The sequence below is a fragment of the Conger conger genome, chromosome 2 (assembly GCF_963514075.1).
Source record: "Conger conger chromosome 2, fConCon1.1, whole genome shotgun sequence".
NCBI classification, from domain to species: Eukaryota; Metazoa; Chordata; class Actinopteri; order Anguilliformes; family Congridae; genus Conger; species Conger conger.
This window is the reverse complement of record NC_083761.1, coordinates 19,869,110-19,894,736: the sequence shown is the minus strand read 5'-3', so window position 1 is coordinate 19,894,736 and position 25,627 is coordinate 19,869,110. Positions and strand designations below refer to the sequence as shown.

General features: G+C 41.1%; 2 protein-coding genes across 3 annotated transcripts; one reads left to right on the top strand and one right to left on the bottom strand.

Annotated features, from left to right (window-relative positions):
- Positions 1-270: 270 nt before the first annotated feature.
- pi4k2a (phosphatidylinositol 4-kinase type 2 alpha) lies at positions 271-12,161 on the bottom strand. Its single transcript, XM_061222925.1, has 10 exons — positions 11,993-12,161; positions 11,552-11,894; positions 7,852-8,052; positions 7,318-7,449; positions 6,694-6,847; positions 6,454-6,515; positions 5,874-5,973; positions 4,564-4,697; positions 4,157-4,216; positions 271-2,944 (listed from the first exon to the last, which is right to left on the bottom strand). The coding sequence occupies exons 2-10, from the start codon at positions 11,888-11,890 to the stop codon at positions 2,783-2,785; spliced, it is 1,344 nt and encodes a 447-aa protein (XP_061078909.1). The 5' UTR covers positions 11,891-11,894; positions 11,993-12,161; the 3' UTR covers positions 271-2,782.
- Positions 12,162-13,458: 1,297 nt separating this feature from the next.
- Positions 13,459-25,073, top strand: cdc25d (cell division cycle 25 homolog d). Of its 2 annotated transcripts, none has more exons than XM_061232399.1 (13): positions 13,459-13,589; positions 13,926-14,104; positions 14,272-14,369; positions 14,658-14,697; positions 18,290-18,323; positions 18,548-18,613; positions 18,918-19,052; positions 19,559-19,663; positions 20,912-20,974; positions 21,218-21,316; positions 22,224-22,495; positions 23,357-23,468; positions 23,580-25,073. In XM_061232399.1, exons 2-13 carry the CDS (start codon positions 13,956-13,958, stop codon positions 23,712-23,714), a joined length of 1,308 nt encoding a protein of 435 aa, XP_061088383.1. In that variant the 5' UTR covers positions 13,459-13,589; positions 13,926-13,955; the 3' UTR covers positions 23,715-25,073. The 2 variants fall into 2 exon arrangements, with proteins under 2 accessions (XP_061088383.1, XP_061088382.1); XM_061232398.1 differs by having other exon boundaries at positions 14,272-14,375.
- The last annotated feature ends 554 nt before the right edge of the window (positions 25,074-25,627 follow it).

The following is a 25,627-nucleotide window of genomic DNA, read 5'->3' as shown; positions in this document are numbered from 1 at the left end:
TCTGGAGACTGGATTACATGGTCTGAAGACCTTTTGTCTAGGATGAGTCATAGCATGACAAACCCTGCCTCATAAACTTGCTCGACCCACAGCATTAATCCAGTTAACTATAAATGAAGGAATTTCATTTGGTTACATGAAAAACATCAAAAGGTCACAATTTTTTCCACATAATGAAAGATGTTGAAGGCACTGTTCATGATTTCAGCACACAACTGAAGTAGGCCCTACCCACGAGACACGACAAATAAATAACGATGTGACAAACTGTTAAATGAATATCTTTGTTATATGCATTTCTTTCATTAAATACATTCCATACAAAGTATACAGTGCATTGTCGTGACAATACCGTTCTGGTCTGTTTGGTAGCTACAGTAGTAAATGTATGTATGTTCAAAAATAATCCAGTTGACAAAAAAAGAAGAAGAAAAAAGACAAAGGGAAAAACCATGAAGAAATTAGCCAGGGGGAGCTGTGAGTAAGTGTGATTCAGCCTCACCCCTTCACAGATGGACTGTTACAGTGTTCTAGGACACTCCCAAAGCTGGGTGTTTGACGTGCCTTGCTGGTCGCTGGGGGAAGTGTATGAAACATGCACATGCCCAGAACACTGCAGACAGCCCAGGCTAGGAGTAAACCGTATGTTACAGATTTATCACTTCCACCCAACAGACCAGCCCCACCCATCCTCTTCCTGTAAAGAGGAACCGTTCGTTGCAGTGAGAAAAAATTAAATAAAGGATTGCTGATTCGCTGTGACATCACAGCATTGATCTACAGAACCGATGCGGTTTTTAACCGCATTTGTGCTGGCTAAAAACGTTACCCGTTTTGATAGCGTGCTAGCTTCTGAAGCTACACCTCCAGTCTCTTCGCCCAAGTGCTGGGTATGAGCTCAGACAATAGCCAGAGTCCAGGTTCACAGGCAATGCTAGTTTCCTGCTTCAGCACAGGCAGGTGCACGGTACATGGAGCGAGAGCACAGGTTCAGCCAGTGATTAAAGAGCGGCTAAATTAGACAGGACGGTTTTCAGGAGGAAGGGCGCAGAGCCGAATGTTTCGTTGTGGCTGAAATTTGCCAGCAGTGTGATAAGAGCCAGGCTCCACCCTGCACAGGAAACCAGCGCTTACTGACTGCATAGCTAAGAACAGGACTCGGGGTAACACAGATTAATTGATCTTTTCATGATTCACTCTAAATTAAATCATTTTAAATTCAGGCAGTGCCAGTGCGGATTATGCCCAGAAGCCCAATTGGGACACGCGCAATTAGCATCGTCCAGAGTTTGGGAGGCAGGGTTGCGTTTATCAACGCTCTCTACTGGCCCCTGCTGGGCAGGGAACTGTAAACACACTTACGATGTCAAGTGCTTTCCTCCCAACTCATCTCCACCCTTTCCTCCGACTGGTTTGGTAAAGTAGAGCACGGCGTTGCGTGCTCCGAAGCAGATTGTGCACTTCTCTGCATTCTGCAAAATAGATAGCGGAAGTACCTGCAATGGGGGACTAAGTGGAGTACCTAGGCCATTAAATTCACCCCATTGAGCCCCAGAGCACATACAGTTGGACCCATTTTTCATGTGCCCAGTGGAGCTCGTATCAACCACCTATTCATCAGTACAGTGAGGTAATTTGGAAATTGGTTTATCCATTAAATAATTTGTCTTCGAAGGTCATATTTTGTGGCCAGCTCTTTTCTAAACTCACAAAGATACAATTTTTGTATTTTTACATTTTGCAAAAGGCATATTTTTTTCAGAAAATAAGCCCCACTGCAGAATAAAGCCATAATGTTTCCGAAAATGCAAATCCAACTTCATTTTTTGGGGCATTTCGGTTTAGATTTTTTTTTTCTATGCATATCTGTTTTGGAAGAGCTTCCTTCATAGTGATTTCACAATAGCTATCCAAGGGTTAAAAAAAAAAAAAAAAAGATTCAGAGAATTTTGACTTGTCTGTATTCAGAAGGCATGAGCAATGCCCCGGTCCTCTATACCTTCCTCAACCTGGGTCATCAGCAAGTCCATGACAAGTTAATCACCTTCAGGCGGTTTTCTTCTTTAAAAATGGAAGCAAACATTTATTATTATTATTATTATTTATATATATATATATTTTTTTAATCGGCAGGACATTGTGTCAGTGTCGAACGAAGGCTCAAATGTTGAGTCTGACATCTCACGGCACACCTCTCATGCCCCAACGACAACACGCATTAAGCAGCTTCCACAGAAAACAAGGAGTTGGCTGGGGTTTTCGCATGCAGCCCTCCCCAGCAGTTCAGGGTGAGTCATTCTAGAAGAATCCGCCTCCATACTGCCATTCAGGTCGCTTGCATTCCTGTGCCCCTGCCTCTTCCTTACCATATCAGTCGACCCGTGATTGGCTAGAGTCGTGGAAGGGTGGAGCTCTGGTGTCGATGCAAGCCAGCCAATAGGAGACATGCAGGCGGGGCTAGCGCAGCTCTTCGTGATTGCACTGGAAAGGTAAACTTTTTGCTCGGAAACCTTGAGGCCTCTGGGAATGTAAACAGGTCCTGTCGAGAACTACAGGGCGTCAGTCAGAAAGTATGTGCGTCAGTGTGTTCGGGAGAAGGCATCAATTCTCTCAACTCTTCCTCCCTCATCCCCCCTCACCTTTTTATGCAAAAAAAAGGAAGGCACAAAGCGCGAAAGGGAGAGCTGTCCCGCAGTTCTCTCTCTCTCTCTCTCCACGTCGCCCCGGAGAGGCAGAGGGAGCAGCCACTCTTCTGCCCTGCAGGGGGCGCCCTGCGCCCTCACTACCACCAGGTGAAGAAGGGCCTCCGGCTCTGGAAGCTCTGCGTGTAGGACTCGCTGTTGGCCCGCTGAGGGGCCCGGGCCGTCTCCACGATGACGGGGGGCATCTGCACCAGCTGCAGGGGCGTCTTCCCATCCTTCAGGGCCTGGCTCAGGTTGAGGATCTGAGAGGGACAGGCAGGGGGACAGAAGTGAGGGGTAGTATAGGGGGCAGCCTGGAGCCCAGTGGATAAGGTTGCATGACTAGGACGTGGAAGGTTGGTGGTTAAAGTCAGCTGGTTGGTGGTCGGTGGTTCAAGCCAGCTGTTGGGCCCTGGAACAAGGTCCTTAACCCCACATTGCACCAGGAGGGGGATTGTGCCCTGCTTTGTCTAATGAACTCTAAGTCGCTTTGAATGAAAGTGTCAGCTAACTGATGTAATGACCCAGGTTGGTTCAATAGTTCACATTTGCAAGATATTTTGATGGAAACTTAAGAGAATTTCCGAAAAAGTCAGCAAAGAAAATGTAATTTGGTGTGTGGTACCACCATTACATTACATTATATTAATGGCATTTTGGCAGACGCTCTTATCCAAAGTGACGTACAGTTGCAGCAGACAATCCTCCCCTGGAGCAATGCAGTTAAGGGTCTTCCTCAAAGGCCCAACGGCTGTGTGGATCTTATTGTGGCTACACCAGGGATCGAACCACTTACCATGTCCCAGTCCTGTACCTTAACCACTACTCTACAGACCAGCTACTGCACTTTTTTGGGCTTTCTGGAGCTGAAGCATGTGACTTGGGTCCCATTCATGTCATCATTTATTAGAAAAAGGGTGATTGAAGCCAATTAATAGCATATTCCCTTCATCGATAAGCAAACTTTTCCCCCTTGGCCAAGCAAATGTTTCCAGCCATTTTCCATTCAGGATTACGCAAACTTCAAAAAACCCCACTAATCATGACCAAATGTAGTTTTCTATCATTTGCCCAAGGCGGGTGTGCTTACTGATGACCAAAAAGCACCAGAACAAAAAGGAACTTAGCCACATGATTTACCATCATTACCAAATACCATGTGATGAAACGTTGAGGTACATTGCAGCAATCTTGCGCCAAAATGACTCATATGGCTGACAACTGATCTTTGCATGTAGCTTGCCCTTTAGCAAACACATGGCTCAATTGTTGGGTAACTTTGACGTACCAGTATCTGGTCAATGTAGGCTGTTGACTGACTTAAGCAAACAAAATACCAAAACTTTGATCATCACTGAAAAACCTGACAGCATGTGACCACTCCACCCACTCTGTGAAGTGAAGCCTCACTGTGCCAGCCATAGGAATCACACACAGATATACAGATCAAATGATCACAGTCTGCGCTTGATTACCTGGCCTCTCATCACAGCGATCTGCTTGTGGAACTGTCCCCTGTCAAACCCAGGGTCTTTCTGTGGGACAAACACAAACATGCTCACAGGATGCAATATTGTATGGTAATTTCCATAATGTATAGAAACAAGCCTGGGTCTGTATTCATTCTACTGTGCGCTTTCTTTCACATAGAGGTAACAGATAACTTGATTGTTTGGATCAAGTAAATAAAATAAAATAAAATGATGAAATTAATGCTAACTATTTTACTCCTCAGCATGTGTTCTTCATACTGATATAATTAAGACTAAATCTAACCTCTATCCCGAGATACCATCATTTCATATACTGTAGAAATTGAATGATTGTAGATGAATCAGAGATTAGTTTCTGTATGGAGATGAAGCAATTTGTTCCTGCTCACCTTAAAGAGTTCATACAGATCCTCCTCCAGGTCTTTGATGAAGTTCGGGTCAGACAACTTAGGCAAGACCAGGCCCCTGATTTCTTGAGAGAAGGGAACCTTGGCCTGAGCCAGCCAAGCCCAGTAGAACGGGTCTGAGTACAAAGACAGAGCGTTAGAGGAGTGCAGCAGGCTTTAACGCAGACACATCATTTCACCACAAGTCAGTGGTTAACAATAATTCAATTAATTGGTTCATAATGCAATTACATGATAAATGGCAACCACATACTTATTAACCCTTTGAAGAGTAGGTTTTTTTGTTTTTTTTCATAATATATGTCAAAGTCAGTGTTCTAGAACACCTCGGTTTTCAATTACTAGTAGTGATGGCTACATCAGCATTACAATGTTCGGCTAAGGACATTCCAATTACGTAATTGCGATCTTACACCTTAAAGGGTTAATTGCTCATTTTTTAGGTGCTGTCACGAAGTGGTATACCATCTGGGGGAGACAGGCTCTCTGTGTGCCTCTGTAAAATCTAAAAGATCCTTTGAAAATAGTCTGAGCTCGTTCAATTTGTTCCGACAAAGAGGACTGCATGGCCACAACGCTGGTCAAACGTATTGAGAATAACAACAAATGCATTTAACCTTCCATAGTCATTGGGACTAAAATAAATTACATGGGACCACAGAGAGGTTTCTGTGTTGCCATGGTAACTTTTATTTCCCCTCTATGAAACATCAACATAACAAGTCCACAATTGATCTCGCTGCCCCACATACTGAAATGGTGCACAGCTCCAATGCTGGTGGGAGAAATGACTGGAGGCACATTGGGGCATGACACAGCAGATTTTAGGAGACCTTAGGAGAGGCAGGCCATTGTTCAAAATTAGTGAAAACCATTTAAGTGGTAAAACTAACGTTCCTGTTGCAAGAAGACTTATAATTATGATGATTAATTTTATAATATCTATGAATTATGCTTTCATAGCTTTCAATATATAAGGTATAGTCTCAAGAGCATTTTACAGCCACCTCTATGCCACATTTTGCCAAGTACTTGTTGTTTGTTGGTATACGTTTGCTGTAGAATTTGTATTTTTAGCTGTGCTATGGTTTGTTTGGTTTGCTTGTCTATACTTGTGCAGTTTTATACCAGCTGGAAAAGAAAAAACATTTTGAAAAAAATAATAATAATACATTAAAATAATGAATTTGTGCCTTTTTTCTAGGACTTCAGCAACAGTGTCATCTGAACACCAGTACAGAACTGAAAATGAGGATATTTTTGGGGAGATTAAGGGACAGATAAGTACTCACAGGCTCTCCAGGAATCGGGGTGTTTGAGAGGAAAGGCCAGACCATTATCTATGGCTGCTAGTTTGATAATGGGCTCCTTCACCAGCACCCAGTCACTATCCTGCCAGAGAGTAAAAAAAAACAAAACAGTGAGAGCAGTGTCCCCTTGCCAGATATGATGAGTTCATCCTGAGTGAACACAGATATCGTGCAGATTCTTCAGTACTTTGCGGTAGCAGAAATCTTGTTAATAACACAAACACTAATGCCACTACCGCAGCCTGCACTATCGATTGGGAGACTGCAGGGTACTGTGGACCCTCCTCTAAAGCATGTGAGTGCAAACCACAAGACAGGCTCACACATACGCGAGTGTGAGAAAAACATTTCACGTGTGGCTCGATGGGCATACTGATAAGACAAAATGTCAAACAGTAACCAAATGAAATGAGTTAAATACATTACTACTTGTGTACAGTCTATTCCTAACAATTACCACCGTTTACCACTTAATTAGCCACGGTAGGCAAATATAATTGCAGTATTCACATAGAGTTCAGCAGCAAATGTGCTCACAAAGAAACACTACTTGTCTGCTTACCCTAGCGCCCCCAGTGTCCATCGGACAATCATATTTTACAAGCCAGTTGTCGTTCCCTCGGTCTGTTGACACAACAAGAACAGACAGTGCAGCGTTAACACTACAGCTTTTGGACACAATACAGGAGAGAGGCAAAATAGCAACCTCACAACAAAGAAGGAACGAGCAATTACAGGTTCCATTCAAGTTCTGCACAAAACGTTTTTTAACACAGCCACCAGAGGGTGCTCACGCTCTTACCAGTGTTTCTGATGATGTAATCCAGAACCACTAGCCTCTCAAACTGGAGCTGCATTTGGCGGTTGGTGTTTTCCGGCAAAGGCTCAGCCTCGAAGCGCCGCAACCAGAAATCTGCATCTTTGTAGCCTTCTACAAATAACTGGAAAGATCCCACCTAAAGGAATGAGATACTGATAAATTCTCTGAAGACTTTCAAAACGACAGTTACCATGGCTAACAGACATTAGCACTGAACAAAAAGACGTCAGAAATGAAGTCTCGGTTGCAGTCAACTGAGCTGTAAGTGTTCCAATATGTGACATGGGGCTTGTAATCTGGTGCAGTTAACAAGAAAAAGGTGGTTTATTTACCCCTCAATAAAAACATGCACAGCTAATCAGCTGCTCTGTAAGCATTTACGATAACAAGGAGAAAGTGGGGAGTGTTTATGAGAGACAACCCACAGAACACATTTTATAATGTGCAAACAGACATGTCTATGTCTAAGGCAGACACTGAAGACCTGGCAACAGTGACACAGGGAATTGTCAATCTTTAGTTAAAAAAAAAGATGTTTCCAGCGTGGGGGTGGGGCTTGGGTTTTTGGGGATAATAGCACACCTAGGTCTTACTGGGTCTTAGTACCTTTGGAGGGAGTCCTATTCTGTGGAAGCGCTGGCCCACTTTGGGGACCTTCTCCAGGGCCAGCCTCTTGCCCCGGGACTTGACCCGGTCGATGGCACTGTAGTTGAAGGTTTCGCTGGCCAAATAGACAACCTGCAGGAGAACAGAATGACAGGGCCCCAAAAAAGATGGGCGATTAGTGAGAAACGGGCCTACCGTGACACAGCAAGGATTTATGTCAGAAAATGCAGTTGACGTAAGGCTAGCTGGCTAGAGCAACTGCTGAGTCACACAGAGCAGGAGAGTAATGCTAACAGTGGCTGTACAACCACCCAGTCTGCTTTTTCTTAAGACACACACACACAAGAAAACACAAACAAGCACCCACAAGCAAAAAAAAAACAAAACCAAGCACCTACAAGCAGACAAAAACAACCAAGCACCCACGCATGATACAGCAGGGTTGGTACAGCCAGTATATTGAATGGAGCATAAGGAAGCATTTCCAGCAGACACAGGAACTCCGTCGCTCCGTTACCGCGGTCGCTCCGTTACCTTGGTTCTGGGGACGATGTTGAGCTCCAGTTTCTGGTCCACTAGGCTGGCGCCGGCCTCCGAGAGGTAGCCCTGGTTCAGCACCAGGCAGTCTCTGCCGAAGCAGCAGGGACAGCACAGCTTCTGTAGCCACTTGGTCCACTTTGGGTTCAGCTGACCGTATGGCTCCTCGTTCTTGGGCTTGAACACGCCGATGATCTTCTGCAGAACGACATGGCAGGGGTAGGGTCCACACAGTGGAATGGTGTGAACGTGGCTGGGAAGTAGTTGTACGGTTAACGGTGCCATTTTGTGGAAAATTACATTTCTCTTCCTATGGGGATTATGAATGAGTTATATAAACAAAAAAGTCCCCCAAATAAATGTGTTTAAAGCGGTTTGGCCTTCCGCAAATTTGTGACATGACAACAATAAGCTCATTGCATAGGTCTGGCTTCAACACGGACCACCTTGTAGCCAGAAGTAATCCAACAAAGTTCAGTTTGTTGGAGCTAGCCAGTCAATCAGAACAGAGGTTAATTGAGATTACTGTTCCACTAAAACTTTACAGTTACTAAAACCTGTTCTTGGTAAAGCTCATGAGAGATACTGGAGAATGTCAAACTGGAAGGAGATTGTGTGGTTTTAAGTACCAAAAACAAATATCTTATGGATATCTGGACCTAAAATAAAACACTGGAAGGGTGCATAATATGGGACCCTTAAGAAATTGTCCCTTGTAATTGACCCTTGTAATTCAGAGGTTACGCATTCACTCTCATGTCCAGCATAAGTAATGGAAAAAAAGGAAAACACGTAAGCTGCTCTGGATAATGGGATCTGCTCAGCCAATCAACAATATCATAATGTAATCACTACCATGAAATTATACAAAGCAGCTATCGCCATGCAATGCAAATGCATGGATGGGACATTTCAGTGCTTCATATGTAGCATCTCAAACTGTAAAATGGCTAAATCAAGTCCCATCAGATCTACCAGAGTAGTCATTTAATTCCTTTAATTCTCAAAAGAGACATTTGCGCTAGTGTTATTTTTAATGCAATGGAGAGGGTACAATTTCCCAAACAAACACGCATTAGCCACATCGCCCTGTAAGCATTTAATTCCAGTGGGTTTCAAACTGCACACCTTCACTGTGTTTGAGCTTCTGTAACGCTTTTGTTTCAAATTTTTAGTAAAAATTGGAGTAATTCTGACTCATGGAAAACAAAAGGATTCAAGAATAGTAACCATTTTGGGTATATTTTTCAAGCTTGTGCCAAGGAAAGGGGTTAGTTTCATTGTTCCAAAGAGACAAACAGTGAAGTAATGCGAAACAGGAAATGGTGGCCATCTCATTTTTTTTGGTCGTCTTGTGATGGAAATTTAATGGTTTAAATTTTACATCCTTGGGCAACATATACTGAAACCACCACAATATGGGGGCCCTCAGGACCAAACAGCCAGCCTTCTGTAGCAGCTAACCAACAGTAATTGGAAAGGTTTGCAGGTCATTATATCAATGAGATTAGCCGAGGTTGCTTCACATGACCGCTTATGAAATGCCATGAGTCTGAACACAGACAGAGTCTCGCTCTGTAAATCCATCCTCCGCCACTTGTGTCCCTCTCAGATGCTGGCATAAAAGGGGGGGAGGGGAGACATACAATTTGCGCATTTTTACGGAACTCGACGCACAGAAGCAGAACAAGAACATTATGCACTCAGTTTACAGAGTACTTAATGAAAAAAAAGAAGAAAAAAAAAATTCCAACTATGCCGCTTCCCTGGATCTGGAATCGCTTGTATCTGTGATAAACCACATTAGTTATGAGATGTCAGCAAAGGGGCCGGCTTGTGAAGAGTGCCAGCACATGACCATAAGAACGGCACATCCACACATTAAGCATGGACGAACCCTAGTAAGGGAATCTGTGGAAATGGAGGGGGTGCTCAACGTATTCAAGACGATGATTGTAATGTCAAAGAGGGGATCCGAGAGCAGATGCCACAAACAGTGAAGCGGATCAGGGAGAGCAGAGATTAGAACAGGCTGCAGACCACAGACGTCTGTGGTCACGTTAGAATAAAATGGTTAAGGAACAGGGTGCGCAGTAGCAGGTTTCACGCCACAGATTTGCTGTAACAGAATGATGTTCCCTGATCATGTAAATTTGATTATCTTGGCATTTTCTTGAGCGTTTATTTACACTCTGAACACTTTTATGTTCTGTTGGGTCTGTCATTACCATGCTTCAACTAGACCTCCCTTCCAGAAGATCGTTTTAAATATCAATGCAAATTCCTTGTCAAATAAGCATCTGTTCAGTAGTTCCCTTCACAGGCACATTGGCTGATCTCCTGTTGTAGTGAATGATAAATGTCTGTCCACTTCTAGGCCTTGGTTTCTGGGGAACTTTTCTCTCCGTTCCCCTGAATTCAGGGAGCAGAGTAAAGCACACAAGGTTCAGCTGAACGCAGCGCTCCTGCCTGGACAGACGAGACATGCAAACTAAGCTGACCCACATGTCATAGTATCTAAGGACCGCATTTGTGCATGAGCATTGGGCAAGCCAAGTTTTGGATCATGTGATAATCTCCAGTGGCCACTAAATCACAGTTTATATAGTAAGACAAGTGTAGCAAAGCTGTATACTATAGTAGACATGTTATTTCAAAGGGACTGCCTTCCTGTAATCAAAGTAGATCACAAAAGCTTCTAATGAACAAGATTATAACAGACATGCATATGTTATTTCATAGGGCTTGGTTTAACGGTTGAAAAAGTAAGAAGTGATTACCTTTTGTGACATCACGGAGGAAGTGAGCATTTTCGGGGGCAGATGTATATTACAGATACTTCCCTTTAACCCTTTCAAAAGTGATGTTTATTTTCTTCAAAATTCTAAGAACATGTTGTAAAACTCCACTGCATTCAATTGTCAGTAGTGATTGTTACATTGGCATTAGAAAGTTCAGTTACAGTAGTTTAACTCGTTAATTCCTACATTACGTTCAGGGCCTAGCTAAAACCGCAAATAACAGCAGTGTTTAACATGACATTTACATCTCGTGTAACAATTCAAATTTCAAATTTCAACATATAAAACTTTTTCCTTTTAACACATGCCAAATACTTTCCTGGCTCACTTATACGAGCCCTCTGGGCCTGTATCAATGGATTCACATAATATAAATATTGAATTAATTGAGAGAAGGCATTACGCTCTTGAGCCGAAAGGTAAAAAACATGTTTCAGTATCAGCACATACAGTGTTGCGCAAATGCAGTTCACTGACACAGCTGTTACACTTTATCCAGGTTCAGAGTGCTGCGTCAATGCAGCGTTTATGGTAGCAAGCTAGCCCAGCTCAATGGTCCCCATTTCTTCACTGATGAGAATAAGCAACCGCTGTATACACAAATTTGGTCCTCGGTTTCTAAACCATTCGTAATTGATTTTGTATGGGATATAAAGAATAATGAATTATGTTAAAACCGTTCTCTGTTGCCATCATTAATTGGTTAGCTAGCTAGCAATACATGTCAGAGTGAAGCAAAGGCCTGATGCCTGTTAAAAACAGACCAAGTTACCTTTTGGCCATTAAACGAGGGTGGTTACTTAGGCAACCGTCCATAGAATGAGTACCAAAACGGTCGAGCTGCAACACATTTTCACGTATTGATGCAAACATAGATACATCGATACATGTCTCACCCCATGTGAATCTTTAACGAAGTAGCTTCCGCTGGAACCCTGGTAGATTCTTTCTGGGAAAATTCCTTCCTCTATAGCACGTTCTGCTTTGCGGATTATTTCTCTAAATTCGGGATCTTCAGGAAACTCGTTGCTATGGGGGTCCCGCGGAGAATTCCCTCTGTCCCGTTCAAGTAGAGGCTGTCGCTCTCGGTTGCGTCCAGGGCTTCCAGCAGGCACACGAACCACGGACCCCGGCGTCCCTCCGAAAGCGCCCCGGGGACTCGGAGGCTCAGTGGGACAGTGGGAGAAATCGTGTGAGTCCCGCAGTGGGGAGACTAGCGGGCTCGTCTCGTCCATTCCGCTGAGAAAGGGACAAATACAAAGGAAAGCGATGGGATGGTGTGTAAAACACGAACCTGAATGTATCTATGCTCTTGGCCTGCGTGTTCATCAACTTACGGAGCAGCTGATGGTCAGCTTCCGGGTAGGAGCCCTCCCACTCAGTGAGTCTCTTAAAATCCTGCCTGTTACAGTCTTCCGAATCAGGATCAGCTCACTCAGCCCTATACCACACCCAAACGATTTAATGAAACCCGTGTTAACTGATCCAGAATCAGAAGTGCAGCAGATCGACCCTTACGCGTCCAAGTCGTCAACATGTGCCAAACTCCACCCACTGTTGAAATACCGCCGAACTGAGGCATAATAGCACGCTATCATTGGTCAAATTGGTAGACACCGCCTTTTTACACCAGTGACGAAGTATCATCATATTGGCCATGTGCTGGATGACATAATAGCCGTTTTGTCGCTTCATTGCAAAATATTTACGTGGCCCCGAGGAAGGTTATAAACGCAACCGGTTCGCAAACATGGCATCTCATAGGCCCTATTGTCAAAGATAATATATAATTGCCACCAGAAACACAATTCAGAAATATCTATATTGAAGTACATTTGCGCTATGGAAAATATCCTCTGCTGTTGCTGTTGTCTCAAGGATAATTCGGAGTACCACAGCGAAGGGTCTGAATGCTTATGTGAATGAGAGATTTCAGTTTATGATTTTTAATACATTTGTAAATTCTAAAAACATGTTTTCACCTTGTCATTGTGGGCTAATGATCGTAGATTAATTGACAATTAATGGCTATTTAAACCATTTTAATTGCACAATAAAGTATGTAAAAAGTGAATGGGTCTGAATACTTTCTGAAGCCACTGTAACTATTGAGTGCTTGGTTCGGAGACCTTTGGGAAAGTTGCTGCTGGAAGCTAATAGGGAGTGATCTTTCCCTCTTCACCTCAGCTGAGGTGTGGTGAGTGTTCTGGCATCCAAGAGGGTGCTACACATATTTTGTGGTGGTTGTGACTGTAAAGTAACAACCATTGCTAAATAAATGGAAGGAATAATAATAATAATAATAATAATAATAATAATAATAATAATAATAATAATAATAATAATTGTATTATTAATAATAGTTAGCCTGTTATTATTATTATTATTATTATTATTATTATTATTATTATTATTATTATTATTAGTAGTAGTAGTAGTAGTAGTAGTAGTAGGCCTAGTAGTATTAGTAGTAGTATTGTGCGTATAGGTAACAATAAACGACACAGGCTACGCGTTCTATCGTTATCCATTTCAATCGTAGTAATTAATTGGAAATATAATTGTTTAATGTTGCAGAACTGAACCAGGAGACGTCCGCCTCTCGCTTCAAATAATGAGATGGTCTGACTGTTAGTGTTGCTGTGGTTATACCCGTATTAGTGACAATAAGTTGCTTCCTTTCCTATTGCGTTACTTCCCTGTGGTGTTAGGGCACACAATGCTTTCAAGCGTCGAGCGATGTATTCGTTGGTTTTGGTGTCATATATGGCATTGATTGAACGGCTTGGCTAGAAGGGGGTGGGGACACATTTGCTAATGAATGCTTGTTGTAGTAACAGCGGTTTCCAAGGGGAGGAGATTATTAAATGCAGACCCCCAGAAAGCTGCGAGGATGGCGACAAGGTGCAGCTAACATTCCGCAAAGAAGACAAGGTAACAGTTCCCTCCTCAATTGCACAGCCAAATAAATAAATGTAAATGATTGTTTCTGCAAACTGCAATGATATAGGCTAGCTGTAATCTATGGCTCACCATTCCATAAATTGAGTTTCAATGCATGTAAAAGGCTGTCATAAAATGGAACATAATGCCATGATTCAGGCATAGACTATGTTTGTTTTCTTAATTAGCATATTATATAATACGTCGAATAACTACTATGTTGCATAAAAATTACTTGAACCAAGATAATATATTTTAATTTACATTTTAATGTTTTCTTTGCACATCGTTGGTAGGCGAAGTCTGACTATCTTTTTAACGGTTTAGTGGTCTATGTTTTCCAACTGGGAGCACTGAATGGAGATATCACAAATACACGCGTCCCCGGAGGCAGATATTTGTTCTCCTCAAAATATTAGTACAGCATGGAGCCTGTCCCCGGATCCAGGACCATCATCAGACTCTGAACTCTCCTTCTACCTGGATAACCTTCATTGCCAGGAAGGGTAAGCTACCTGTTGCCTATACAAAACAAAACAATGAGTTTGACTACATAAAATTAGTCTGCAAAATGCTGTAGTTTATTACCAATCAGACGTTTTAGAGTAGCCTACATAGTGTGTGGTCTTTAACTTCAGATTAAGGTTCAGGTTAATGGTCAAATTCTCCCCAGTTGCACCCCTCGGAGAAAACTGCTGCTGACGCCGGAACTTTTGACTCCCAGCCCAAATCAGAACAGAGAGGTTTCCCAAGAGATGACGACGCCGACAGGTTCAGGCTAGTAGAGTTTTTAATTAGCCCTAGCGGTTTCTCACGGCTTGAGACCGCGCATGATAATTATGTCGCTATGTTGTGAGTTGAAGTGATAGTTGGCCTTGTACTGGGAGCTTAAACATTTAACGGGAATTGTTAAATTATTGACCACAGCTGCTTTTGAGGAACGGAGAAAAATACCAAGGGAATGATTCTTCCTCAATTGCCTTATCATGAAATTTTAAGTTTGACATATAGGTATTAAAGCAATCGTTTTTTAACGTTAAACTGTTCTTGGCTCCTTAGATAAAACCACAGCTGAAGGTGAAGTAGGGAAAAGGAAAGGGTAAGTGCAGTGGATCGACATATAGACGTATTTGAGACGGGTGCGTGGGGGTTGGACCCAAAATGCACGACTCAGAAACAATAGTTAGATAAAGTCCCGTCAGGGCTTTATTCGGGACGAATCCCAGGAGCGTAGTCAAAACAAGCAAAGTCCATACACGTAGATCCAGCCAAACAAACGATAAACAAACAAAAAGCACGGTGCCGAGGGAAGAGGCGAACTCGTAGTCGGTAGACGTGCGGGGAGGTCCGGTAGCAGGAGAGCTGTCAGCGGGGCAGAAGTACAGGCGGACGGCAGGCAGGGTCGTAGTCGAGGGCGATGCAGAAGTCGAAACCATAAAACAATCAGCGAGGCAAAGGTACAAAAACGGTAGGCGAGGACGTGGTCAAAAACAAACGATGGTGAACGAAACAGAGGTCAATGGTCAATGGTCAATGGTCAATAAACAGGCTTGGATCCTAACGTGTACTCAATGACGGTACTGCTTGGTTTATGGTTTATTTTTTAGCACAAATTTTAGTACAAATCTGTGCAAGGTGGGAGCGAAGCCCTAACAGGCTTGTACAGAGCTCCACACCTAACCAACACTTACTACATTTAGTACATTTAGCGGGCAAAATAAAATGTAGCCAATCCATATCCAACATAGGCTGATACGAGAAAGAAAAGAAAAATAGAATGTTTAAGGATTAAACATCAGTTGATACGAGAAAGAAGAAACAGACAACATAGGATGATGATTAAATATAAGATGATATAAGAAAGAAGAAACAGACAACATAGAGTGATGATTAAACATAAGATGATATAAGGAAGAAGAAACAGACAACAAAGAATGATGATTAAACATAAAATGATATAAGAAAGAAGAAACAGACAACATAGGATGATGATTAAACATAAAATGATATAAGAAAGAAGAAACAGACAACATAGGATGATGATTGAATATAGGATGATACGAAAAAGAAGAAACAGACATCATAGGATGATGATTGAACATAGGATGATACGAGAAAAAAGAAACAGACAACATAGGATGATGACTAAACATGGGATGATACAAGAAGAAGAGAAACAAATAACTGAGATGAATATTGAGTAGCAGTTTAGGTAGACATTAGATATTTTTTCAAATGTTTTTTAAAGACAGTATGTGAAGACATAGATCTCAGTTGAGGGCTTAGTTCACTCCACAGCTTTGGGCCTCTAACGGAAAGATTATACTGGTGTCTTGATGTTTGTGAGCGCGATAGGAGTAGATTATTGTTGCTGTGTCTCGGTTGATGTGAATGGACATTGGAGGTGGCAATAAATAGATTCTGAAGGGTGTCTGGAAGTTCATGTTTTCTATACATGAATTTGTGGATGAATATGCATATCTGGTATGTGTTCACTTTTTCAATCGGCAATATGTTATATTTTTTAGAAAGGGGGGCGGATGGTGCATATCTATTTGAGTGGGAGATAAACCTTAAGTATTTCTTCTGTACTGTACGTAGTTTATTAAGATATGTAGGATAGGTCGCTGCCCAGATAATGTTACAGTAATTGATGAAAGGGAACAGGAAGCTATAATACAGAGTAAGATGAGCTGAAGAGTGAACTAAGGGACAAACTTTCCTCAATATGCCCAGCATCCTTGAAGATCTTTTGGTGACTAGGTCAATGTGATTAGACCACTTGAGATCACTATCAATAATGATGCCTAAGAATTTAGTTTGCTGGACTAGATTGATTTCAGCATTATTTATGAGAATTTTGGCTAGTTCTTTTGGGTAGTGTTTATTTATGTTACAAAAGATCATGAAGTTGCACTTCTTCACATTGAGGGTTAGTTTGTTTCGTTGGAACCATTGCGCTACAATAGATAGTTCATTATTAACAATTCTGATCAGGGAGTGAAAATCATCGTGGGAAGCTATGAGATTTGTGTCATCCGCAAACAGAACTGGAAGGAGATTTGTACATGACATGGCCATATCGTTTATATAGATTAAAAATAATAAAGGACCCAGGACTGAGCCCTGGGGGACACCAAATGCGATCTTAGATTTCTTTGAGGAAACACCATTTAGATGGACATATTGCTCTCTATTGACAAGGTAACTGGTTAACAGTTTAAGGGCAGTATCCTTCACTCCATATCTTTTGAGTTTGGCAAGCAGTATAGCATGGCATACCGTGTCAAAGGCTTTGCTTAGATCCAGGAAGACACCAAGGGCAAATTTTTTGTTATCAAGAGCTGATGAGATATAATTAACGAGCTGTATTATGGCATACTCGGTAGAGTATTTTTTACGAAATCCATATTGGTGTTTGTATAATATGCTTTTGTTTGCTCAAGAGTTGCTTTGACGAACAAGAGGCAGACAATTTCGCAACGAACAGTAGCGCGACTGGGATATAAATGCAGGTGTAGACAGGTGTAGACAATTAGTTAGAGCGCAGCAAGAAAATAGAAAACAGGTGCGATGGATGACAAGTTTAACAAGGTAATTAGTAATCGTTAGTAATAAACCTATCCTGCCCTAGCATTAGTAAATTAGTAAACGACATGCACGAGAAACGTAAGGTAACATGAACACATGATTAGTTAGTTTGTTAGTTCTACCCAATCCTGATCTAGCGTTAGTAGTTTTAGTAAATAGACAAATAGAAACAATTAGGGTGTGAATGACAGAAAGAGAGAGAGAGAAAGGCGGAACGCAAGGTTTGCGGAAAGACAGAAAAAGTGTGTGTTTAAACCGTGACCAGTCTACGTAACAATAAACATAAATCAAACCATAACACTAAACGAACTAAGACGATAACCACTCAACATAACAAGGTAAAATAAATCGTAACGAAACATAACTAGACATGACAAGAAAATAAATCGTAACAAGAAACAAACTAAACAACATGACGAACCTAGACTAACATGATACATAAGACAATTAGTGACTAAGACAAAATGAAATAAACATAAAACATGGCAAGACAGACCTGAAACGTGACAGTATTGGTCTATAACTTTACTGTTATTCAGTTATTAATTGAAACAGAACTCTATTGAATTGCAATCAGTCATTACGTTAATTCAATACGTTTACCAATTAGATGTGTATCCAGTGCCCTCTATAATGTTAGGGACCTATCATTTATTTATTTGCCTCTGTGCTCTGTACAAAGAGTTTTAGTATCTCTTGTAGGACAACCTTAAAATAAGATATCCAGACTCTGTATATGTTTATAGGTCACTGACATCAGGAAGTCATGGCATGCAAAGGATATGCAACAAAATACCAAACATGACGACTTTAATTTACATAACATTGCTGTGTCCCAAAGGTTATGGTGCCCTGAAATGGGGGGACTTTAAACACTGCTGTACTTCTATACATTCTATGCAAAATTTCTACATGGTGAAACCAAACTGTATAAATATGTCCTTTCTTAAACTCTGACAATGTGCACTTTAACCACATTTAATTTTTTTTTTTTTTACAAATCTCAAATTGTGGAGCCCAGAGGTAGATTATTAAATTATGCAGTTTTTATTTTGAATAATGAATGCTGTTTTCAGTTATCTGTCTTGTTTTCTCTGTAGATCTGGCTCACAAAGAGGCTCTGATCCAAAAATGGTAACATTTGCTTTCCTTCTGTGGTGACTTATCTCATGGCTGTTGGCTTTGTATGGATTCTGTATGGATTCTGTCTGGATTATTTCCTTTTGCGGAAATAAATAATTAACTGGCTTAGACCAGACATCACAGTTTAGACAGCAGTAATACACCATGGAATTTACAAACTGGCTGTCCCTGGCTTTATCACATATAAGCAATTGGGTGTCTTTTTGGGTTTGTAGGATCAAAATGCATGGAAGGTACAGGGTACGAGTGAAGACAGAGACAGAGATGCGAATAAGGAGAACGTAAGACACGGAACACAATAAAAATGTTTGAGGCACTCAAACCCTGTTTGATAGTTTAGTTGTATTTTTTCATGGCACTCATGCTTGAATGATCACCTATATTTTGTATATTCTTTCCACCTGCAAAATAACACTTTATTACACTTTACTACATTCAATGTAACAGTGTCATAAAGAATCTCTTAAATATTTTTAATGAGTGTGGATAAAAAAAGAATTACATACTGTACATACATTTTCTTCTATGACAAAGAGCTAGAAACAAAATGGTGTCTTCCCACGTGTGCTGTTGATTGGCATGTAGAAGCGGTTGCGAGTGAAGCTGTCCAGTCGGTTTGCTGGTTCCACAGCACTTCAGGGTCTGGCCAGAGGAAGGGGACAGAGACAGAGTCCTGAGGCCAGCAGGGATCCTGGGAAGGAGCGATGGACTGAGCTTGCGGTGAGGGTCCCAATCACCAAGACCAAAATGTACACGAAATACATCAATAAAGAGTTTGTGAATTATAAAGTTCTATCTGTGTTCTGAGTGGTTAGAGATATTCTTGAGACATTGAGCTTCAAAGAAACCAAAGTGAAAGGCTTCAAATACAACCTTTGACATTTTTATATTACTTCATAATTTTAAAGAGTTTTTTTTTTGTGTGTAAAACTTCACACATATATTTTGTGCCCTATACACAACACATTTAAGACATTAACACATTTGTCAAAAATGTCAGTTAGAACCTCATACATTTCTAAGGTCTCGAATTGTTGCCTCCTCTGGAATTTACACAAGGGCAACATTATTGTGAAGCATTTACCAGTAAGTGCTATACTCACTGACATAGAAAACAGGAACTATTACCTGCTAATGGCACACTGTCTCTAAAAAGTCTCCAGTGCTATTATCAGCTGGTTCTATGTTGATACTGATTGAAATACTGTCCCCATTTTTCCCAGCAGACTTTGCTTCCTGGACAGTGGGCTCAATCCAGACATAGGCTACACCCGCTAGACATCCCAGATTCTGTAGATGAGGATACAAATCTCATTGGAGACTACAGCAAGGTGTGAGACTATGTACCAGTGAGAAGTAGTAAGACGTCACTAGTTGTTCTGGTAACAATGTGGAGTCAGTAATGTTGTACTACCATTCTCAATTGTAACAATGTCACCTTTGTCACCTGACTACAATCCCTGAGCATGTCCTTGCATGTCTGGCTCATTTATCCATATCCAACTACTGACACCAATGTAACCAGAGAGAGGCTGTGGCAAGCAAGCTAAATACCATTTCCACAGTGTATCTACATTTCCATATTGCAAGCACAAGACCTCTTTATGATCCCAGGTTAAATTCTTGCAACATCACCCTGCCTAGCAGGTTAGCTGTCACCTGTTATAACATGGTTTATTTATTACTTTATTAGGTAGACCTGTACAGTGGATTGTTAATGCAAATATTTAATCAGCCAATTATATGGTAGCAACAAAATGCATAAAAGCATGCAGACATGGTTGAGAGGTTCAGCTGTTTTTCAGACCAAATGTCAGTATAGGGAAGAAATGTGATCTAAGTGACTTTGACTGTGGAATGATTGTTTGTGCCAGATAGGGTGGTTTGGATATCTCAGAAACCGCTGATCTCCTGGGATTTTCAGTCTCTAGAGCAGTCCTGGAGGGCTGCGTTGTCTGCTGGTTTTTGATGTGTTTCAGCACAAGAGATATATTTAAAAGTCTTTAATTGGCTAAAGAGTCCACACACCTTGTTCTCAAGGCCTTAATTGGCTGCTGATTGAAAGGAAACCACAAATACCAGCAGACACTGTGGCCCTCCAGGACAGGAGTTTGACACCTCTGCTCTAGAGTTTGCAGAGAATGGTATTAAAAACAAAAAACATTCAGTGAGCAGCAATTCTGTGGGCAAAAACGCCTTGAGAGAGGTCAGAGGAGAAGAGCCAGACTGGTCAAAGCTGACAGAAAGGTGACAGTAACAAAAATAACATTACAACAGTGGTAGACAGAAGAGTATCTCTGAACATACAATGCGTCAAACATCTAAGTGGATAGTCTACAGTAGCAGAAGACCAATAAGGCTAAAAAATAAGTCTAATAAATACCAAATAAAGTGCTCACTGAGTGTATGCCATGTTGTTCACAATCATATATCATACATACTTTTTTGTTTCTGATAGAGATGACTTGTAAGTGACCTTACTGTTTAATCTATCAGGATATAAACAATATAAGTATAAAAGAAAGTGAAAACTGGTATTACATTGTGCCTGTTACTGAAAAATATATATTTATCTGTAGCCACATCTCTTTCCTGTGGAGCGAGGGGAACATCTGGATCTGCAGTATATATCAGCACAGACAGTGAGTACTGCCTTTTTTGAAAAGTAAATTCTTATAAACAGCTGCTTGACTATTTTGTGGTTATCATTCAGAGAAATAAATGCTACATGATATTGTTAACTAAAATAAAGTAAATGAACAATACTCAATCCTTATCAGCTTTTTCTGTAGAACTGTTCTTCACATTAATTCATATTTATTGCAGCTGACTTTGCAATGATTCTCCTTGAGAACACGGAATGCATTTCTCACTGTGTGCTGTAGGTGGCATCGCTCCTCAGTGAAAACTATCAGGGTGTCGTGGAGAGCTACCTCATCATAGACTGCCGCTACCCTTACGAATTTAAAGGGGGGCATATCAAGGTAAGTCTGACATCTCACTGGTGAACTGATACTCCACCGGTGAATATGAGCATGTTCATTTCAGCCACTAGAGCTTGTGGTAAACCAGATATGGTTCATACAATTCCAATAGTATGCATCTGCATTACTTAGGAAAAGGCTTTGATTTACTGAAGGGTGAAAAGATACCCAAAAGGATTGTATTCTGTGAGCATGTATTGTGGCAAACTACAATGTTTTCCACACATTTTATATAGCACATAGCCTATGGTACAACAGGTGGAATACATTTCCTCATTAACAGTGCTGGTTAGTAACAGATTTCAAACCAAGTGCTGTAATCAGCCCTGAATACTTTTTGAATTAAGAATAATCTGATTACACACACACACACACACACACACACACACACACACACACACACACACACACACAATTACACACAGGCTGCATATATGCACCTAAATAGGAGGATGAGCAAGATTGTTGCTACATATTTAAAAAAAACAACAACAAGAAACCAGTCTTTTAAGAATCACACAAAGCCATGTATTATGCGAATTTATTCTAGAATACTCTTGGCTAATGAAACTGGGAGTAATCCAAAAATGATGAGATTAGATTATACTTTTTTACAGCATCACAAATCTCATTGTTAGATCCTGACTTTACTGCTCTTACTTGGTTCAGATTATAGATTGCTACAAAAATGTTTAGCTTTTCGGAATTTTGACAGTATTTAAGTTCATACCTCATGATAATTGAAGTCTGTGTCTCTGAAATGATCTGGAAGGCCAACAATGCGTTTTTGGTGGAACCTAAAACCTTAAATGAGCTTGTTTAGTAATCCAGGAGGCTGCATAGGAGGGAAGCTGTTATGTGGACATTTGCTGTTGTAAATATAACTTCCTGCTGTGTGTCCACACAGGGGGCGGTGAATTTCCATTCTGAGATGCAGCTGCAGGAAGCTCTTTTCCAGGATACTGTCATTTTCCAAAAGTCCCCCAGGACAATGTCTCCCAGCAGCCTCTCTACCGCAGCCTCTCTTTCAGATGCAGGCAGTCCCAGCCAATGGGGTGCCTTTCAGGAACAAATCTCACAAGGAAGCACGTCAGAGAGTGGGTCCTCACCAGACGGTCCCTCGCCAAGGAAACTCATTGTCTTTCACTGCGAGTTCTCTACTGAAAGAGGGCCCAGACTGTACGTGAAACCTTCACCCATCAACACATGGATACAGACACACACACATGCACACACAGCCAAATCAGACACACACATTCACACATAAAACTACATAATTACATAGCCAAGTCTCACTCACTCACACACGCACTGCATAAACCACATAATCAGATAATCACATATCCAAATCACACATTAACCACATAATCACATATCCAAATCAGGCACATGGCAAAAACTCAAACACATAGCCAAGTCATATCCATGCATATACAAAAATCATATACACATAATTGTGTAACACATAGCAAACTCAAACACACACAGATTCACACACAGACGCACACGCACTACAAAATCTCATACATCAAAATATTTAGAATACTGTATCTTAATTTGTGCTTTGTGCTAATCATACTTGAATCTAAATTCCAAACATTCTAGCCTTGCCAAGACTTACTTTGTCAAATAATTGGCCTCCATTATCTTTCCCCAAGCACAGTATGGAGTTTATCTTCTCAGATATGTGTAAATAACTACTTTCAGCAGAGACCTGCATTAAGTCAGAAATTTATTTGCTTGGTGTGGTACATTTACCATGCTAGTTTAATTTCTGTTTGTAAGAAATTTGATAATACAATTAAAATGATTGATTATTATAATTTGACAAAGTATTCATATAATTATTCTAGGAATGTCCAACCCTGGTCCTGGAGAGCCGCATGGTCTGTTGGCTTTTGATAGTTATTGAGTAATTGAAGCAGTCCATGAATTCACCTGTTTTCTGTGGTCCCCAGGACCATTGTTGGCCATCCCCAATCCAATCTGTATATGACAATTATGACTGTTGGTAGGATATTAATTTGTCCACTCTTCCAGATATAGGAACTTGCGGAAGCTGGATAGAAGCCTCAATGTTTACCCTCAGCTTTTTTACCCCGAACTGTATGTCCTAGAAGGCGGATACAAAGAATTCTTCTCCCAGTTTCCGGTAAAGACTTCATTTCCTAGTCTAATAACCACAGAGGTGACATCATCTAAAAGGCCTGTTCTTAGGCTATGTTCCTGGGTGTATCTGTCTCTTAAAACTGCTTCTCTGCAGGGCCTGTGTGAACCTTCTGGCTACGTCCCAATGCTACACAGAGACTTCAGGGAGCAACTGTGCAGGTTTCGTAGGAAAAGAAGATCACGTGCCATGCAACACAGAAAGAAGCAGCTTTTTAAATCAGGTCTCTAGTCTACAATGCCATGCTACTATGAGGTGTTAGAAATAAAATTGAATTAAAGACATATTTAAAGACCATTATCTTGGACTGGCTGTGCAATAAAATGATCTTGTACCCATAAATAAAGTAGGCCTATTGGCCCCTGAATATGTCCCATTAAATTATAAAATAGCAACTATTACAGACTTGTAAATCACAATTTGTTTGGCAAAATGACTGTAAAAGTAAATATTTAATCAAATGTTACGTAACCCAATACTGAAATCTAATATATGGAAAATTCTGTAAAAAAGAATAGTCATTTCAAATGTGTAAAGTAGTGCACTTTATTATTGATTCAATTATTGACACCCCTGGTTTAATACTTACATACAGTAAAAACCCCTGGCAAAGATAACAGTCTTTCCTATAATTTGTGATAAGGTTAGAGAACACATTTGAAGGGATTTTTTTTACCATTCCTCCATGCAGAACTTCTCAGAACCATTGGTATCCTTGGGTTTGTGCTTATGGACCCCCTCTTCCATTCAGACCACAGGTTTTTGATGTGATATAAGTCTGAGGAGGTCACTGCAGAAATTACATTTCACTTAGCTAACCATTTCAGTGCGTATTTTGATGTATGGGCGGCACAGATGGTGCAGTGGGTAGCACTGCCGCCTCACAGCAAGGAGGCCCTGGGTTCGAATCCCCGTCGGCCGGGGCCTCTCTGTGCGGAGTTTGCATGTTCTCCCCGTGTCTGCGGGGTTTCCTCCGGGTACTCCGGTTTCCTCCCACAGTCCAAAGACATGCAGGTTAGGCTGATTGGAGAGTCTAAATTGCCCATTGGTATGAGTTTGTGAGTGAATGGTGTGTGTGCCCTGCGATGGACTGGCGACCTGTCCAGGGTGTATTCCTGCCTTTCGCCCAATGTATGCTGGGATAGGCTCCAGCCTCCCTGCGACCCTGTTCAGGATAAGCGGGTTAAGATAATGGATGGATGGATGGATGGATTTTGATGTATGTTTAGAGTCATTCTCCCGCAGGACTATCTACCTATGACCAAGTCTTGGCTTCAATGACCCACCTCCAGGGTTGTTTTGCATTCATTCCTTTTTTTGCTATGCAATTTTCAATCACTATGGTAACAGGATATACCATTTGAAAGCATTACAACTCACGGTTCTATCTGTATAACCAATTTTATGTATTTTTTTTGTACCAATTGCCATCTGTCTCTTCTGGCTTTTCCATGCTGATGGATGACAATGGGATTTTGCATCCGTGTTACCTTATTTTTATACTCTAGTGAAACAAGAAGTGATGGAATGACACAATATAGTTCCTTTAGACTGAGATTTACTAAATTAAGTAAACTGATATTGACAATTTCACCTTGTTTGTTTTTATTTACAATAATTGTTGGGGGGGCACTAATTAGGTTTTCAGAAAAAAATTGATTACTTTATAAAAAACATTGAAATGTGAGAGGAAATGTCTTGAAATAAAAGTATATAGTTTTCCCAGATGTTTGAACATAACATGTTTGCACATAGGTTATTATCTGTGATGTTTATTATATGCAGCAATTTATTCATTTTTATTGAGGGTGCTAATAATTCTGGAGCCCACTTAATGTCCCAGTATAAAAAGAAAACTAACATATATAGCACATATATTAGATCTTGTATGGGGCTTACTGTGGGCCATTCTCAAAGGCTAGCTTTATATACCCATGAAATAATGTAGAAACCAGAAACCCCGTTACACAGACGTTGAGGATTGCTTGATCAACAGCAATCTGCTTATAACGACCGATTATGCAATTGTTGCCCTTGCTAGGCTACTCGATTCCTGACTAGTTTTTACTGAAGGTCACTTTCACAGGAGCAAGCAGCTCCACTGTCGACGTGCGGGTTCGTTGTTTCCCCGGAGGACACAGGAG